At 40.0% G+C, this 16,504-nt stretch overlaps 1 protein-coding gene across 1 annotated transcript in view; it reads right to left on the reverse strand.

The window, feature by feature from the left end:
• Window positions 1–16,504, reverse strand: part of Arhgap26 (Rho GTPase activating protein 26) — a 445,337-nt gene that overhangs the window by 16,537 nt on the left and 412,296 nt on the right. Inside the window, exons 20-21 of the mRNA XM_033765564.1 lie at window positions 1,148–1,258; window positions 984–1,013 (exon numbers count right to left, since the gene is read on the reverse strand). Of these exons, the coding sequence (XP_033621455.1) occupies window positions 984–1,013; window positions 1,148–1,258 (141 nt within the window). The remainder of the gene's footprint in view (window positions 1–983; window positions 1,014–1,147; window positions 1,259–16,504) is intronic.

The raw sequence follows: 16,504 nt of genomic DNA on the forward strand, positions 1-16,504 counted from the left end.
ATATATATATATATATATATATTCTCAGCTATATATAGCACAGCTATCAATATATATAGGAATATATATATTTTTTAAATATCCATTTTAAAAAGTGAGTCAGCTTTATAAATTATTTAAGCATGTCTGCTTGACCCACCTTTTTGCAGAAAAGATAGATAAGCAAATAGTGCAAAAGCCCAAAATGCTTATGATATTTATAACTGGGCTGTACAATTCGGTTACCTAAAAGCAAGGACTAAGTTCAAGAACTATCCATGCTCAGGTCCTACACAGTTGAGAGATTCTACAGGATTTTAATTTTTTTCCTTGGATTTGAAGAGCTTCTTTTCTGCAAAGAGCTCAAGAAGAAAAAACTGTGTCACTTAAGTATGGAAGTCACCAACACAGGGAAAATCACACAGCACAAACCCTGGGGAGAAGAACTAGGTCAGGCCGCTCACCCTCAAAGCGGTGGTGCTCACTGTGACAGTTCTCAGGCTCATACACTCAGAGACAGAAGCAGGCTGGGAGACCAGGCGACTTCCAGAGCGTAGGGAGAGCCAGAGGGAGAAGCCATGAGCAATTTAGAGAGAAATTGCTTCATGTCTCAATCTTTTATTCTGTGTTACATTCACGTTTCACGTAGTGAGTCTGATCTGAGAGATTATGTGTCAGCACTCAGGGCTGGTGGGCCAGCTTCACCAAAAATACTGCCTGTTACCTGATAAAAATGAGAGAAGAAAAGGCCATCGTGCTTCTCAATATTGTTTCTTTGTTTGCTATCTTATACCAAGCACAGAGAGACTAAACGACTAAACAGGAGCCTTATTCAGGCTTGAGTTTGGGTTAAAAAAGGAGTGAAAAAGTCATATGTGTTCATACAAATGGTCTGTCTTGGCTGTGGTCTGTTAGGATGGAACCACAGGAGAGCAGAGGAGGCCCCTGTTTCTGTGATCAGCTTTGGATAAACGAAGCAGGTTGGTCATCACCCGTGGTTTTACCTGGAATCTCCACGAACAGCTTCTTCTGGCCTGTCAAAAAGCAAGTGCAGGTTTGGATGGCAGGGAACAAAGTTACGAGGAGGCTGAATACTGCATGAAGAGAGGACCAAGCCAATGAGAGAACAACAGCAGCAACAGAAAACCAAACAAACTCTGCCACAGACCTGACGGGGGATGAGTCGCTGGACGTGGATGAGGTGGGCATAGGGCTGGATGGTGCCGAGAACATGGGCCAAGATGGCGAGAGGGGTGAAGTTGGGCTTGGATTCGGGGGGCTGCAAGACAGAACAACCAGAAAACTCGTCAGCACACAGGGAAACCACAATGGGAGGAGGTTCATGGGAGGCCAAATGATAGGCTGCTGGAGTGGAACATGGGAGCAACGAAACCCAGGGGCAAGTGGCCAGTGTCAAGTCACATTTCTCCAGACCAGACCTCCACATCTTCCACGGAATCCACTTCTGTAATTCCTTGAAGCACAGGCTTTTCCTGCAGAGCTAACACTCTCTACGTGACATGAGCGTCTTCAGCCACGCCCACTGTACGTCATGAATTCCAACACCCACATCCTCTCACCAACCTGGTTCTCACACAGACTGGCTTATAATCAGCCTTCAGCTCCCACTGTTGTGTATTTAAAAATTATGTCTCAGCAGAAATGACAATTTTTCTGGGCCACAAAGGCCACTCAGCCAGAAGACAATATCCTGTTTACATTTTTAACTAAACGAGCTGCTTGCCGTTAGAGATCCAAAGCGCTGTATTAGAATCATGATAGCAGGTATGAACACACACTTCTTAGGAACTTGCATGCAATGACTGGCAGTGTGTAATTCTTTGGAGGTTCGCTGTCTAGGCCTGCCCCTTCTGTTTTCATGGACTTTGGGCATTTTGATGCTCAAAGAAAAGGCCCCAGTAGGAACGCAATTAAAAAACAAAAAACTGAAACCTTACATTTGTCCATTTTGGTCTTTGATGGGTAGTTGATCAAAGGTTTGAAGAGGAAAGGCTGAAATTACTGACTAAAATATGGTGTGTGGATTTTAATCGGTTATGCTAGCCCTTTGACTTATTTCCACAAATTATACAAACACCTTAGTAACTCCATGAAATTGCATTAAGCTCAAATAGTGCAAACACAATAGCTGAGAAGATGTGGAAACCATCCAGCCTCTGTGCCACTGGCAGCACCCGGAACGTGGCCAACTGCTGGACTGTTTAGGCCCAAGCACTTCGAGGAGGTGAAAATGATAAAAATCCAATTCAAGGGGAACAGATTTTCTAAGCAGCCTGGGATTTAGCAAGCACACTTAAATGTCCTACTTAATGGGACTTCTGTAGGGTTACACCAATTCAGGCACGAGAGCCAGTCGTGGCTCTAATCACCCACTGCCTACACAAAGCTCTACGGACTCCTACGGTGGAAATCTCACTCTGTAAGTCTGAAAGGTATCCTCAGATGAATTTGATGAAGCATTTGTTAAATGACATTATTATATTATATTTTTAGAATACAGATCCACAACAGCAAGGACTTTGTTGTTCTGCTTACTGCTGTATCTCCCATGTCTAAAATAGCACCTGCAGGTAGTCAATAAATAATAAATAAGTTAATGAATCTCATTTGATCTGCCAAGTAATCTCATACACAGGCACTATTAAAATTTCTATTTACAGGTATGAAAATTTGGGCTAAGGTGAGGCTGCCTGGGGACACACAGCCTGTAAGTGATGAGGAGAAGGTTTAAGTCCCGACCCCCTGACCTAAGCCCAGGGCTCTTGTTGACAGAGTACTGGGACAGTAAGGCTTACTCTGTTTCTCCAGGTTGTGCCAAGCCTTTCTGTAGGCCCAGCCATAGCATCAGCAATCTTCTTAACCACTGATTAATGAGTTTCCTTTAGATGGTTACCACATTTGCAAAGGAACACAGGAATATAGCAACAGACAGGTTCAATAAGACTCAACACATTGTAAATTCCAACAAACTCCACAATCTTGCCTCCAATGTTCTGTCTGGTAGATTCATGTAACAGATGGAATTCATATAAAGGAAGAAATTAAATTTAAAGAGTATGTTTATTTAAGTTAATTTTTTTCAATCCAGCAAAGACTCATGATGGAACACCCAGACTGACAGAGATAAAAAATAGCACTGTCAAGGTCTCTGACTTCAAAGAGCTTAAAATATCTCTGACAAGATAGGAAAAGGTTGTTTGAAGAAAAAGCAACTATATTATAAAACAGTAAGATCCATCAGCTGAGGGATAAGTTACTCTATTATCAGTTTAATACCTGCTCTGGTTGACTCTGTCTTGAGTCTTGGAACCACTGCAGCCTGTAGTACTGTGCTGGCAAGACAGGTCTTGCATTTGTGCTTGTCTCTCTCCATGACCCTGTCCATGACCCTGTCAGTAGGCAAGGGCTAGCATAAACCCTCAACTATAGCCCAGCCCAGGCACCAGAGTCTGACCAGGAGCAATTTGGAGTTTCAAGAGACAGCCCAGGTGCACGGGCCTGGACTCATCTGTTCCTTTGATTGTGGTTACCACAGGAGAATTAAAAAGTCCTCAGAACTTGGTTTTTAAACAACTATCATGCGTAGGAAACATCTCTAGATTCCTATCACATCTCAACCAAAAATTATGCCTTTAACTAGAGGCGTAACTGGGAACATAGTTCAGGGAACACAGTGTGGATTCTGAGTGTTTTTTCACATCCTCAGATATCTAAGTGGTTCTTGGCTAGTAGGGCATGGCTAAAATTATCTGGGGATACAGGGAACGCAGGGTATTCTTGACTACTGTAAGAAGTTACTCTTCAATCCCCATAGCAATTGCCCATAGCATCAGCTGGAAATTTCAAGAACCAACAGAATTTCATCTGTGTTTTAGTCATAGCAATAACATTTATTTGCTCTGAAATGACCACAGTGTAAAAATCTATTACCGCTATTTTTGAGTGAGTATAACAATAAAATGCATATACCATAGTACTTCTATGATTTTTTTTTTTTTTCGGTACCGGGGATTGAACTCCGGTCCTTGTGCTTGCAAGGCAGGTCACCGAACCGCTGAGCTAAATCCCCGGCTCCTTCTATGATTTTTTTAAACTCAGAGAATTATGCCTTTTATTCATTTGTAGTTCATAGTCATATCATAAATGTCATCATCAACAATACTATTGCATGTTTTATACATTATAATGGTGGTTATAGAAACAGAAGGCCTGTGTATATATAAACACTATAAGACATAGAGCAAATTATATTTTAGTGTTGATGCAACGCATATAACATTAAAGTAGTATAAAAGATGCACAAGGGTGACGAGAATGGCCCAAGACTGGGTAATCTCATAAAAATGACAATGAAAAATCCTCAACCTATGTAAATCCAAAACAAAATAGACCAAAAAAACAAAACAAAACAAAACAAAACCTCTTGGTTCTAAACCCTCTGATATAGAATTCTCAACCTTTTTGTCCCCCACTAGTGAAGCCAAAGACAACAAATGATTCAGGTTATTTAGGAGGAAATAACTTTATAACTACAATTTCAGCAGATGACCTCTCGAGGCTTCTCTACAACTCCTGGTCCAACTGGGTGTATCTGAGCTAGGGCTAGATGTTCTGGAGCCAGAACATTTTTTGCCTGAAATATGCCTGTGTTTTGGTCCTGCCAAATCTCCTCATCAAGGCCCATGTACAGCAACAACAGCAGCTTCGACTTTAGCATGGAAGAACATTTGCTGGTCTGGATTGCATCCAGTGCGAAGGCTAGAATCAGCCTTCCCATTCAGAAGTCTGTTGGCTTACTGTGTCCTCAAAAGGAGTCAGACAGGCTTGGCAGTGTGCAGGCTCACGGCTGACAGTTCAAGTACAGGATGTAGCAAAATCATCAGCTTGACACCCTTCTGTGGTGACTCACCTGAAGGACCGGCCAGCTCACGCCTGCTCTGCTGTGGACAGGGATGTCTAGGCAGGCTCCCTACCTGAACATGGATATGGTAGACCCTCTCTGCTCTCCCTGCCGTGATCCTGGAGCTGCTACAGGGTGAAAGGTGCTCTTACTGGAGAGGTAAATCGAACATACCGGAGCCAATTGATCTTTCTAAATTCAGACAATCACAATTCCAAGTGGCTTTGTAGCAAACTGAAAAATACTAAAGAGCCAGGGCAAAAGCAATGAAGTCACACATAATTTATACCCCTGGAAATCACTATCAATATCACATTCCTTCCTCACTTTTTGGGTAGCATGTTACTACAAACATAGTTAACGACCTGTTTTTAAAATTGCTTAATAAAGATTTTACAGTGTTACTAAATAGCTTTTGATATCACATTTTAAAAATGGCTAGAGGGCATTCTATTACACAGTATACCAGTTTATATAACCGCATGTATGTTCAAATTACCATCACCCTTTAGCTATTAATATATATATATATTTTGGTTTTTCGAGACAGGGTCTCACTATGTAGTTGTTGAGATTGACCTGGAACTCACTATGTAGCCCAGGCTGGTCTCGAACTCACAGTGATCCTCCTGCCTCAGCCTCCCGAGTGCTGGGATTACAGGTGTGCATCACCACGCCTGGCTATTCTTTAGCTATTGTAAGTAGTGCTGTAATCACATCCCTGTAGTGGATCACTGCCTGTACCACCAATTGTTTCCTTAGCATAAATTCCTGGAAGTAAAATCAGCAGGTCAGAGGCCAGGAGTTCCGTCTTGATATATCCTGCCAAATAGTTTTCAAAGAGGTTCTATCAAACTGCACTCCCACCAATGGGAATTCCTTCTTACCATAACTCCACCAGCATTCAGCATATCATCATCAAACAAACAAATAAAAGAAAAACATCACCACAAACAATGACAAAAACCAAGCCGCACAGAAGTGTGTTTTTGTTGTTGTTTTGTTTTGCTTTACTTTACAAAGGTTACCTTGGACTTTTCTCGTTTCTAACATTTTTAAGGATGTATAAATGAGTACAGTTTTCTTCCCATGTTCGGTTTTTATCTGGAAGCAATGTTTAATTTTCCAAGGGCATTCTGCCAAGAAGGTAGTGTGGGAAGGAGAAAAGCCGACGGACAGAGAGACAGACAACCACAACCTGGGGATGTCAGACACTGGGTCTGATTGTATGGCTGGTCCAAGAGAACGAGCAGGGGGTATTTAGCTTAGTCTAGGGCTCTCAGAAACAGAACTAAGTAGGAGGCATAAGGTACACAACGAGGGGCCAGAAGGTCTTGTGCTAGCATCATACTGTAGAGGGGACACAAAATTGGCATTTATGCCTCCCTGCCAGGCCGTGGGCAATGGTCTGCAACAACCTAGGTTTCCTGTCATGTACTGCAAGCCTGGGCTGGGGTGTGGGATCATTGGCACAGGGCTGACCTTAATGATCCGTCTGTCCTCCTTCCTGATCAGACCCGGAACTAGGGATGTTGATATTGCTGCGTTCATTTCTCTATCCCATCCCCATAGTGCAGGGTGGAGTAGATTCCACACACCCTGCACAGTCCTATCTAATCCCAAATCACTGAGTTCTTTTCTTTGGAAAATACCCTTTTATGTCTCGACTTAAGGTACCATTAAAAGAGAAGGGAAATCAAACTTCAGCCAGGAAAACAGTGCCACAAGGCATGCGGATAGATGAGATAGTGGGGAAATCAGAGCAAATGCTACAAAAATCAATTTTTATCTGCTGTAAATTTAAAAACACTCCTCATCATGTATCCCCCTAAAGTTCCTAGCACAGAAATCGTAGCTATACCCAACCTCCTGAAGTTTCAGAACGTGCTTCACAACTTCACAAGTAGAAAAAGTCCACATGTCCCCGATCTTCATTGTTGTGTTCTTCTCTGACTTGTAACTAATGTGCACATATATGTACACAGATTCCTTCCCCTCATCTAATATAATTTAATATGCATTTTTATTCAGATAATGGTAGAGTTCTGTTTCTTATTTTAATGACATTAACTGGTAAAATCCCCTTAGGGTTTTAAGCAATTATAGGCAGGTTTTTTTTTTTAAATACTTTTTAGATAATTTGCATTAAAATAGTTTCATCTACAGTGCACTCGTTTTTTTGTTTTTTTTTCTTGGCTTAAAAATTTTTTTTGAAGTATACTCCGATGGTGTGGGTGGGAATGGTAATTTCATGATTAAACAGAATTCACTATCTCAGAATAGGGCATCTGGTGTCCTTATGGCTCCCTAGTCAATGATTCAAATCCCCTCATGCAGAGTAATACAGAAATACAAAGCAGAAAGAAAAACTCTGGATTTGAAATAAAGATGTCTGGGCAACAGTCCTAGTTCAATTGCTTACCATACAGAAAAAGCCTTCAATGGAAGGAATTAGAAAGGTTAAATGGGTTGCGTGCCTCTGTTGTGTGCATGGCACAATACAATACATATTCAGCTTAGAATTCTTTTCGGCTGAACCTAAGTGTGCTCTCAGTCTTTTTCAATACCACACCCAGGTCCATCAGAATTGGTTCCTAAAATAAAATGCATTTACTCCCTCAACTTGCAAAACATTTCCTCAAGGTATGAAGTTTTTTTTTGTTTTTTTTTTTTTTATATAAAGAAATGCTAAAGCACTTTGGGAACACTGAAAAGTATCTATACAGTGACAGTTGCAATTTCAAAAAATTTGAGTGTCTACTAAGAAACACCACCATCTCCTTATTAGGCACATCGCTATCTTAAACTGAGTACACTATCAATGTCATTCTATATATAACGAAGATACTGTGATTGTAAAACCAATTTCATTCACTGCAACATAAAAATAAACAGAAAGTCTAGTACTAGTGGATTATGTCTTTTCTGTTCTTATGTAAAGCTTGTAGCCACTGCTCTAATGACGGAGGTGTTTAAGCATCTGTCTATCTATCTATCTAAAACTTGTAAGTACATTTCCTGTTTCAGTCCATGTCTAAATTTGTTGTGTGAGGCTGGTACTGTACCCAGCACATCTTAACTCCTTTTTCCATCCCTTTTCCCTCCCCTCTCTGGCCTCTCTCTCCATCTCTTGTTCTCCTTCCCATTTAAGATTTTTTTTACTTCCTATTTACCTATCTTTTATTTTGTTTTTGTTTTTTTTTTTATTATTAAGATAAAATCTGTGACCATGAAGCTAGAACTGCCTCAGGGGACAGAGCTGAGAATATAAGCATGGATTAAGGCTTCACCTTTTAATTTTTGTTTATACTTTTTGAAACTTCTTTCACAGGCCTATACTGTTCTATAATTATAATAGAAAGTGGTCTTCTATAAATAGGACCAGAATAATTGAATATCAATAGTCAAAAAATGACAAGTGACTCCCTACCTTGTATCACACAGATCAGTTTACTTCCAGATGGATTTTAGAAGTAACTACCAAATTAGACCACAAAGGTTATAAAGCACAGTGACTCCAGGAACTTAGGGGATAGGATTTATACAACAGTGTAAAAAGGGATAACTATAAGGGAAAGTATTGACTTATCTGACAATATCAAAACATCAACTTTTGTTTTTCCAAAGACAACATTAAAAGAGAATGAAAAGTCAACCTACAAATGAAAACAAAGCTAGACTATGTAAAAAACTATTACTGGTCAATAAGGAAAAAACAACCAAACAAGAAATGGGCAAGAAAATAGGGACTTTAAAAGAGAGGAAAAAAAAAAAAGAAAAGATATGGTGTTCAACTTTTCTATGATTCTGGAAATGAAGATTAAAACTACAATCATAATGTATAGCCACTAGAATGATTAAATAGTTAATATCAAAATACAGACAGCACCAGGTGTTTATGAAGATGTGGAACATCTAAAATTCTTCTATTTTGCTGGAGGATAATCACTATAACCATTTTGTGGGAGAAGGATAATTGCTATAACCTTTGCACCACCTAGCAAAGGTAAAGATATCAACTTCTATGAACCAACAGTTCCATTTAAAGATCTATACCCTAAAGCAATGTGTGTACGCATACATCAGAAAACATGTTTAAGAATTCATTGAGCAGGGCCGGGGATTTAGCTCAGTGGTTTCGCTGCTTGCCTTGCAAGCACAAGGACTGGAGTTCGATCCCCAGTACAAAAAAAAAAAAAAAACCAAAAAAAAAAAAAAAAAAAAAACCCAAAAACAAAAAAACAACAAACAAACATTCATTGAGCAAATGATTTGAAAAGTAAAAGCTCGAAACCTAAAGTTTTAGCAAAAGTACAGAGGAAAAATAATTTTAGTAAATTTTTATCACAGTGCACCCTCTTAAGGAGAAAATGAGCTGCTGGTACATAGCGGAAGCAATAAAAGTCGTCACCCAATATGCACAACTGAGATCAAACAAAGCCAGGCTCTGCCTTCTAGTTTCGGCTCTCATACTGTAAATAACATAATTTCCAGATCTATCTAGGGTCACATTTTTGTGCTCACTGAAGATTTTACTGTTTAAAACGGCCCCAGGCATGCGGCTGAAATGCTATCTAGTATTCCTAAGCACAAGAAAACTGTGATGTGCCTTCCAGAGATATATGTTCTTAGATAAGCCGCATACAGGCATGAGTTACCTCACTTTTAGACAAGAGTATGTTAACAAATCAACAGTAACATTAAGTAAGGGATCTTAAAAGAAAAATACATGTAAAATATGACTCTATAGCTGTACTTTAAAATGTTGTGACCTTGAGAGGTTTGTAGAAATCTTACCCTCTACTCTCCCCAGGAGCCCAGATTTGATACTTGCTAATTCAGTGTCTGCAACAAATTTGTAGAACACAAATACTGGAAATAACAAGAATCAGCTGTATTTAGAAGGTAAAACTATAAAAAAATACAGAATTTTATTTTAGAAAAGCCACACATATCTTCTTTATCCAGTCACCAGTTCATGGGCCTTTGGGCCATTTCCATGACTGAGCTATTACAAACTGTGCCGCTATAAACATGGGTGAGCGTATATCCCTCTGGAATGATTCTTTTAATTATTTTGGGAATATACCCAGCAGGGAAATAGCTGGGTCAAATGGGACCTGTAATCATAGTTTTGTGAGGCATCTCCATAATGATTTCCATAGTAGTACTTAGCCATAAAGAATGAGAAACTCAGAGACATTTATAGCTAAATGGATGCACATTGAGGCCATACTCTTAAGTGAAATAAACAGGACACACGTGTAAATACCGAATAGTTTCTCTGGTGTGAAAAACTGAAAGTGTAAATGAGGACCAAAATGTATAGTAGATGAGGTGACATAGGAAGAAAAGGTCCAGAGGAGAGGGGAAGGAGAAGTGGAAGGGGATGGGTGGGTAGGGAAAGAAAAGAAGGGAAAGGAAACACAAAATCTTTGTAAATAGGGAGAGGCAGAGGGGTTGAAGGGAAGGCAGGCGAATGAGGAAAAAATAAGAACCAAGAGATATCATGTACAGGTACAAATTCCCAATGATAATGTTATCATACCGTAGATCTAAAATGTACCGATAAACATAATGAATTTAAAAAATGACACTGTAAACATCAGACTAGTTGTTACCACTGAAGAGGACTATATAAGGAAGAAGAAAGCAAAAGATTTGGACACTGGCAAGGGTGTACTTCCAACATGAATGGCTAATGAATTAGTTAAGCTCTATGTTGACATCTCAAGAAGCTTTTTATACACATGCTTAAAATGTATCTCAAACCATACTTCTAGAGAGGAAGTGTATCAGCATATTAATACAACATTAATACAATATTCATTCTCCGGGTCATGTGATTAAAGGTAACTTGTCATGCTATTTTTTTTTTCTCTTTTAAATAAGCTTTACTTTGTAGGATAGTTTTAGGTTTATACCAAAGTTGAGGAGAAAGTACAGAGTTCCTATAAATCTGTGGTTCCCATATAATCACAGTCTTCGTGTTTTCTAAGCATTTTCAACAAGTAATGTTATATTTATAAATGTAAGCATAAGAATAACTGAGGAACAATGTTCAATAGTGCAATAGTACTTTGTTGTACCAATCTATGGTCTAAGCTACATAGTACAGCTAGCAGCTTCCAAATGACACCATCTCTCTTCTTTTTCAGTCAAATGCAATCAACAAATATTTACTGAGCACTTTCCATGTGCAAAAGCAAATTTTTCGATTTTTTTCTACCTCCCAGAGAAAGTATGTTAACTATCGCAGTGATATTTTTACATGTTGGTGAAGGCATTACAGTAAGTCAATAGTGTCTTCCTCTCCCAGGGAAATCAAGCAGGCTTCTCCCACGACAAAGTCTGAGTCGGCTGGACATGTGAACAGCCCTGGCTCAAAGGCCTTGGACATCTGGCATACTTTTTTATATAGCCTGCTTTCAGGGAATATTTCCTGTTTGCACTAGAGGGAGGAAGAGAAGGGCAAAGGATTTAATAAGAATCTAAATGTCCACTACTGAAAACAAAAGAACATCTAAAATTAGCAGTGGGGGCCCAAGATACTTCAGCTTAACAGTAACCCTGGGGAACAGGGATTCCTTGAATAAAGAGCCTAAAATACTTCACTATGTTTAATATGTTCAGTTCAGCAGCAGAAAAAGCACTTCTGCTAAGAAGAACGTCTAGGAGGATTAAGTTAAATTCCTGCATCTGTGAACCCTGAGTCAGGGTGCCATGCAAGGGGTATGAGGCAGAGAGAGAAGGAGAGATGAACTCTGGTGGAGAGGCCAGTGGTCACTGACTCTTCCCCCTCCCCACATGCATGGCTAACTTTCCTCTAATTTGGGTGTTTATTCAGTAGTCTAAAAATGTGGAAAATGCTTTCTGATCTGATTTCAGCCTACTCAGACTTCTGCACTCTATTTACCTGCATATCCTCTGTGGCTGGTCCTGCTCCCTCGTGTGAACGCGCACAAAACCCACTCTCTCTTCCTACCATGTTGCTTGCCCTGCACCATGGCTAGCCCAGGCTGCTGCAAAGGAATGTATGTAATCTCACTGGGCTCCATGGTGATTTTATACCCCTTGTTCCTTTGGTTCAGAGGAGCTTATTGACTGGAAAAAAACTTTAAATGATTTTCCAGCAAAGTCACCCTTTCCACTGGAAAAAAGGATTTTAACATCTGTGAACAAAAACAAACTGGAGAGTGATTTTTATATTCCTCTCTAGTTTTTGTACTTCAAAACTAAACATCCACTGAGAAGTCAGTGAAAATAAATATAGGAAAACCCCATTAATTCTGATCTCACAAAATAAGAATTTTTTTTTTCTCTCTTCAAATTTGAGGTGGATCCAAATTTACTCTGGACAATCTGAGTTACTATGCAAATTTACAGAGAAAACAAGATTTTTAAAAATATAAATACTGAACAGAACCATTCCTTTTTAAAAATTTATTTATTTGTTTATTTTTTGGTACCAGGGATTGAACTCCGGACCCTGCACTTGCAAAGCAGGCGGCAGAAACACTGAGCTAAATCCTCGGCCCAACAGAACCATTCTTGACAATCATTTCAAAACGCAATCTGATCATGTCGTTTCTGTGCTTACAACACTTCAGGGCTTCTCCACCGCTCATGAGGCAAAGCCTCGCCAGCCTTGCCGTTCTTCTGCCTCTGATTCCCTTGGAGAAGTTCTTATCCACCACAAGTGATTCAGGTTGTCCAGTGTCCCGCTGATCTCACGGCAGGAGGAAACATGGAATCCAGACTAGCTAATACAGTCCCCTTCCACGTGGCCATAGCGATGGGTTCAGGGAAGGACAGATAACTGATCATCATTCTTGCGGAGTCTAATATAGCTCTTCTTTGTTATAAGAGCTAAATGTAATGGCTCAGGGTGACCGGAGAGCTTTTTTTCACATTACATGGCAAATATCTGTTTGCAGATGAACCCAAGAAAGAAGGAAGCACCAAGAAAAAAAATAATAATTTGGGTTCATGGATCCAGTTGTGCTTAAGGTTAGAATCATCTTGAGACTTTCCGAAATATTTACCTAAACTTCCATTTTTCCCCCTTAAGCTTGCTAAGTTTCCTTCATGAAGGGAGGAAAGATCTTTCACAGTAGGGCCCTAAAGCATCTCTCAGCACTCATCATTTGTTTGAATGATCCCAGAGCTCTCCAGGCCCACAAACCTTTTCTTTTTTGTGGTCCTGGGGACTGAACCCAATGACTTTACACCGAACTAAATCCCCAGCCCATTTTTTATTCTTGATTTTGAGATAGGGTTCTTACAAGTCACTTCGTTTTTATGACTCCAACTTGCAGCCCTCTGATGCTGTGTGCCATCATACAAGGCATCCACAAACTTTTTCTTAAAGGACCATAATAGTAAGTAGTTTAGTCTGCAAGCCAAGAGGCAAAACGGAGGTTATTCCGTAGGTACTTTAACCATTTAAAATGCGAACTATATCACACTGGAGAGACACTTTTATCTCACAGGACATAAAACAAGCAGGCACCTGCCCGAATGTAGCCCACGTACTAAGGTTTGCCATCCTCTTCTCAAACGGCAATATTTCACACGGGCTGAGGTGAAGGATTAAGCTTCCCCATCTGCGTGTTCCTGCTAGTGATGTTGTCTCTACTTGCAGTGTTTCTATCCCCTGGTTTCTCTTCAGATCGGATAAACCTTTAGCCTTTTACTTGCAGCGTTTCCTTCCCTGCTCCTAACCACTGCCTCTTCACTATCTGAAGACTGTTTCAGATGCCATCTCATTTCTGATGAGCTTCTTTCCAATCACCATGAGATATATCTTTTTCTTTTGAACCTCAAGGGCTGTATTTTTCTTCTGGTCTTGATCTTACCTTGTTCTGTGGTTATTTTATTCTTTTGTATCTCTTACAAACTGTGAATTCTTAATCAGTTTCTTTGGAATTGACAGCATTCAGAGGCTGTATTTAAAAAAAAAAAAAAAAAAAAGACTTCAAGAATCAAAGTAAAAAGTTAAGAGAAAAGAAATATGGGTCTACCAGAAACCAGGTGGTAAGATTACTGGTAGCCAGGGGAGCCAGACAATTTCCAAATCAGAAGGCCGGGCGTTAGCTCAGTGGCTCCACCACCTGCCTTTAAAAAAATACAAAACCCGATAAAAAAAAAAAAAAAAAAAAAAAAAAAAAGACAACAACAAATCAGAAATATCTGATGTAAAGAGGAACTGCTCTCACTCTGGTGTTGCCATGACGGTTATGGACAGTCACTAGTTCGTCTGCCTCAGATGATTATGCTCAACAGATATGCAGGGAGTTTCAGACATTTTGTTTCTGGCAGGGAGGGAAACAGGAACCTGGATGAATTCTGATGTTTCATCTCAGTGTTCCGTCTCATCACGCACTGGCATCACTTTCCTTCCAGACTACTGGCACTGTTGCCCGACCCCATGTCATGAAAGCTCAGGCTCATGAGTTTTGCTACATCCGTGTATCATATAAATTTTTTCCAGTGCTGAGGATCAAACCAAGGCCTTGCACATGCTAGGCAAGCATTTTATCACTGAGCTGTATAGCTCTAGCCACCACATATTTTTAATACAGGGCATCCACTTAATATTTTAAGTGTTTTCCTTTAATACAATAGTCTAAATAAAAAACCATTATTATTAAGATAGAAAATAAAAGCTTATCTCTGTACCACTTAAAATACTCTTGGGTGTTTCACTGCCACAAGGCTATATTTTGGAAATTTCTGCTCTTGGCTATCATTCTTGGCTTTTTTAAAAACTCTCAAGAAAGTATGACATCTTTTATTCTAAAATCTATTTAATTATTCTAAAGAGCCAACGTGATTAATAAAATGAATTTCTCCATTCAGGCAAAATATTCGGTTTGTTTTTCTCTCTAAATTTTGATATAATTGATCTGTTTACCACGGAATAAAAACAATAATCAATACGTATGGGATCCTCAATATTCCTAGGAGAGCTTAAAACAGCTTTGCTGAGGTATAACTCACAGGCCGTGAAGTTCACCCATATCAACGCACAACTTTTAGCATGCTGATGGAGTTGTACATGAACCGCAGCATCTAGTTTTATAATGCTTCCCTCACCCCAAAAAGGACCTTCTGCCACTTGTGTCTGTAGTTAAGCTCTGCTCTCATTTCCAGCCATGAACGACCACTGACCTACATTCTAGCTCTAATCTGCCCTTTCTGGACATTTCACCAAAAGGGAATCATACACTGTTTGGTCTGTCTATTGTGCCTGGCTTATTTCATTTAGCATAATATTTCTGAGGTTTGAGGGTATGACCTGTGTTACAGCACATGTAGTACTAAATACATGTTTATTATATGTATTGTATTGCATTCTACGGATATTGCATTCTAGGTTTTTGCATAGATGGTAGATACTTGTTCTTTATCAGTGAAAAATATTTCCAAATACACTTTCCCTGTGTGCAGCCAGGGAAAAGATACTTTTTTAGTAATGTCTTTTGAAGAGCTAGGGTTTTTCTTTCTTTTCTTTCTTTTTCTTTTTCCTTCTTCTTTCTCCCCCCCCCACCCCGCTCTCTTTCTTTTTTTGCATCAGGGAATTAACTCAGGTCCGTGTGCTTGCCAGGCAGGCAGCGGAACCACTGAGCTAAATCCCCGGCCCCGAGTTTTTCATTTTGATGTAGTCCAATTCACTAACTTTTTTCTTTTATAAAACCACTCTTTTGTCATCGAATCTAAGAAATCTTTGCCTAACCTGAAGGTTTTCTCCCATAAATTGTCTGGAAATGCCTTTATTTCTTCTTCAGTTTTGAAGAACAGTTTTGCTGAATATAGACTTCCTGATTGTCAGGCGCTTTTTAAAGGCTTTCATGCACATGCAGCTCAGGGGCAGGGGGCCTCCCTGCTGTGTCCTCAGCAGGACGGCAACACCCTCCCCTCAAGCAGCCTTCACCAGGTCTGCTTTTACCCTCAAGCCGCCAAAGCCTTATTTTATTTAGGAAGCATGGATGGGAAGACATAAAAATATATCTCAGATGATTTCTTAAGCAAATTTCCCCCAAACGCCTCAGAAGCAGGTCCACCGGTGCCATCTGCCACGAGGGAAATGAGAAGCCACCTGTCTGCCTGAGCCCCATCTTATCAAGGAGGTGTAATTACCTCCTTGGAGAAGGATTTGAAGCATTACAGTAAATTCTTTATTCAGCATGCATTCGTTGTCTTAGGAAGGCATTCTGACCCTAAAAACGGGGTTTTTCCTCCTCCTTCCCTCTGGGGATACAGCACAGCCTGAGCACTTCAGAGCCTGAGAGAGTAAACTGCACCTTAGCCTTGTTGGCTACTGAAAAATAAGCATTTCCTTGGCACCCCTTGTATGCCAGGCACTGTTTCAGGAACTCAGCGTGAAACAAGCCCTGCAGGGCCTTCCCCCAGCTCATTGCAGCTACACTGAGCTACAACGTGGAGGGTGCGAGAGCGCAAGCAGGGAGGAAGCACAAGCTCGCCTGTGTACTTTTGGGAGTATCCCTGTAAGATTTGTATTGTATGCATTTTCTGATGTGTGTTAGAGAACAACTGCTCTGGTAGGTATGTGTTCTATAAACAGCAAATGGAAACAAAAAG

Source organism: Fukomys damarensis, unplaced genomic scaffold (assembly GCF_012274545.1).
Source record: "Fukomys damarensis isolate Sample0158 unplaced genomic scaffold, DMR_v1.0_HiC HiC_scaffold_3, whole genome shotgun sequence".
Lineage (NCBI taxonomy): Eukaryota > Metazoa > Chordata > Mammalia > Rodentia > Bathyergidae > Fukomys > Fukomys damarensis.